Source organism: Bombina bombina, chromosome 3 (assembly GCF_027579735.1).
Source record: "Bombina bombina isolate aBomBom1 chromosome 3, aBomBom1.pri, whole genome shotgun sequence".
NCBI lineage: Eukaryota > Metazoa > Chordata > Amphibia > Anura > Bombinatoridae > Bombina > Bombina bombina.
Window position 1 is genome coordinate 1,042,530,886 of NC_069501.1, and position 2,713 is coordinate 1,042,533,598.

The 2,713-nt window shown below is 32.1% G+C and overlaps 1 protein-coding gene across 1 annotated transcript; it reads right to left on the reverse strand.

The window, feature by feature from the left end:
• Positions 1–830: 830 nt before the first annotated feature.
• Positions 831–1,808, reverse strand: NEUROD4 (neuronal differentiation 4). The gene has a single exon (XM_053705006.1). It carries the CDS (start codon positions 1,806–1,808, stop codon positions 831–833), a length of 978 nt encoding a protein of 325 aa, XP_053560981.1.
• Positions 1,809–2,713: the final 905 nt, after the last annotated feature.

Consider the following 2,713-nt stretch of genomic DNA (forward strand, 5'->3'; position numbering starts at 1 on the left):
ACAGACACTGTAAACAGCAAATAAGAGCTCTTTTTTGTTTTATGCATAAATTAAAAAAAAAAAGAAAAGTTTAGATAAATAAATAAATAATAAAAAAATGATAATGATAATAATAATAATAATAATAATAATAATAAATATAGATGAAAGACTGGTGTTGGCCCTGTGTTTTATATTTTAGGTTATTGGTGGTAGCCAGATCTAGCCCTAAAACAAATTGGCACCTAACATATAATGTAATGTGTGGTAAACAATTTATATACAAAAATATAATTAGTATTCTTATGCAATAGTGACCACTCTGTTCTGCTGAAATATCTCACACATCCCTACCTGATATATTGATTATTAGTATTTTAAATTAAAACCTGATTTAGTTACTGCATTAACCAATACATTTTAAAGAATTGTAGTTAGCAAGATCAGTGGTAGTTACTTTGGGCCGTTTGTGTATTTGCATGGCAAAAGGTAGTGCTTTAATAGATATTTTTCTGAACCTGCATCACATAAACACAAAATTATCACCACATTATGGAAATAGAATCTAAAATACGATAAGTGAATAAATCTGATTTACTTCAGCCTGTTTCCAGTGTGTTTTTTTTGGCAAATGATCCTAATGAGATAACTATCCATACTACAAACTATAGAAAAAACTTTATGAAATAAGAAAACCAAGGTAGTATGATCATCAATTCAGAATGAGTATGTCAAGACAGTTATCTTAAATCCAAATAGAGAGATGTGTAGGAAGAAATTGTTCAAACATCTGACTTTTCCTTTTCTAATTTAATGTCTTTTTAAAGAAAGGTCCTTTCCACCAAAAGCATTTATTCAGTAAACATAGTGTGGTGTTGGTAAGACTCATAGCCCATGTCTAAAGGAATTTCATATCTAGGAACAGCAGTTTGAAAGTGTGAAACATGACTATGAGATCCACCTAGACCCAATGGTGGGTAATGGGACCGAAATGTGTAGGACTTATCTATATCAGGTGAACTATCATGCTTCAAAGAGAAGTTACCAGTGATGCTTAGTGGTGGAGTTAGAGCACCTTCATAAGGAGGTGTAGTACAGTTTAAAGTATGGCTCACCATAGAAGGATCTACTATAGTTTTGAAAGATGGAGGTTTCAAGTGCAAGTGATGAGCTTCAATGCTACCATATGGAGGACTAGGTAGGCCAGGTGACTGGTAACTGTAGGTGTGATTAGAGATGGAAGACTCGCATAAGTGGGTTTTCTCCTCATGTTTTTCCAAAAACATTGTCTGAGGTCCAAGTTGAAGGCAACCAGCAACCAGATTGCTAGTTGGTTGGGAAAGTCCTTTACAAAGCATTTCCATAAAACCTTTTCCCTCTGTAGTTTGCCCTCTTTCCAGCACCTCAGATAATGCCCATATATAGTTCCTGGCAAGCCGAAGGGTTTCAATTTTTGACAACTTCTGTGTTTTTGAATAACAAGGCATTACCCTCCTTAGGTTGTCCAATGCATCATTTAACCCATGCATTCTTGAACGCTCCCTGGCATTGGCTTTCACTCTGCGCACACGGAACCTCTCAATCCTAGCTTTTGTCATCTTCTTTTTTTTGGGTCCTCGTTTCTTTGGCTTTTCTCCATCCTCGTCCTCTTCATCCTCTTCTTCCCCATCAAGGCTTCCATGTTCTTCATGACTCAAGCCAGACAACATTTCATATGCAGACTGCTGCTGATTTTCATTCATTTCATCCTGTGAGCTCAGAGCCTCCTCCATCCATCCATGTACATTGACCAAGTCTGACATCTCACTGGATGTGTATGTAATATTCATCAATATATCCTGTAATGAGAGAAAGAGATCAAATCAATGCTAATTCAGAAGAACCTAATTTGTATTCATGTATTTATTTACACATATTATGGAGTAGATATTAAAATATTTTTAATTTTGCATTTTTGTTTCATAGCTTGGCACTTCTAAATCCAAGAGGTGATAATAAAAGGGTATATTTTACCTTTGAGTTTATGTCAGTTATAACTGTTAGGATACATATTTGCAATTTACTCTTAATTAATCCACATGCACACACATGAAGAAACCAACCATATTTACACTATTACATTTGTTACACTGTTCTTTTTTTTTTTTTACAATAATATAATTATATATTAATAATACAACTTATATGTATCATGCTAATATTTCCTAGAAGTAATTGGGTATAAAACTAAAATATGTCACACTAAAATATGTCACACTAAAATATGTCACACTAAAATATGTCACAAATAGTTTATAAAATTAGTATCACTATTTGTATTATTAATATGTAATAATGTCCATGTTTGAAGAAACAAGAGTCTTTCTTTATGTTAATATTTTTAATAACTGTGTTTGTTGATAAATCTGTTATACTGAATTTAAATTGATAAAGATATTTTTTATTTTTTGGGAGCTTGCAGGGTCATGTTTACACTTAGTGCATCTCAAAACATTTCAATTATTATCACTGTTATATTTTACAACTAACATTTTATATTTAAAATTCACTGTATTTAGGGAACATGAATAAAGTGTATTGGAATATTGTAGCATATTTTACAATCATGTAAATTAAAAGGTTTATATTCATCTTTTAAATTAATTATGCATAAGGTATAACATTAGAAATAGTTCGAACTCCTAATATTATTCACATGTATTCCTAACTTCATAACAGTTGACCAGCAGCACAT

What these genes read in the sequence shown, in the direction of transcription:
- NEUROD4 (XM_053705006.1), bottom strand. Translation starts at nt 1,808, where the DNA reads ATGAATATTACATACACATCCAGTGAGATGTCAGACTTGGTCAATGTA.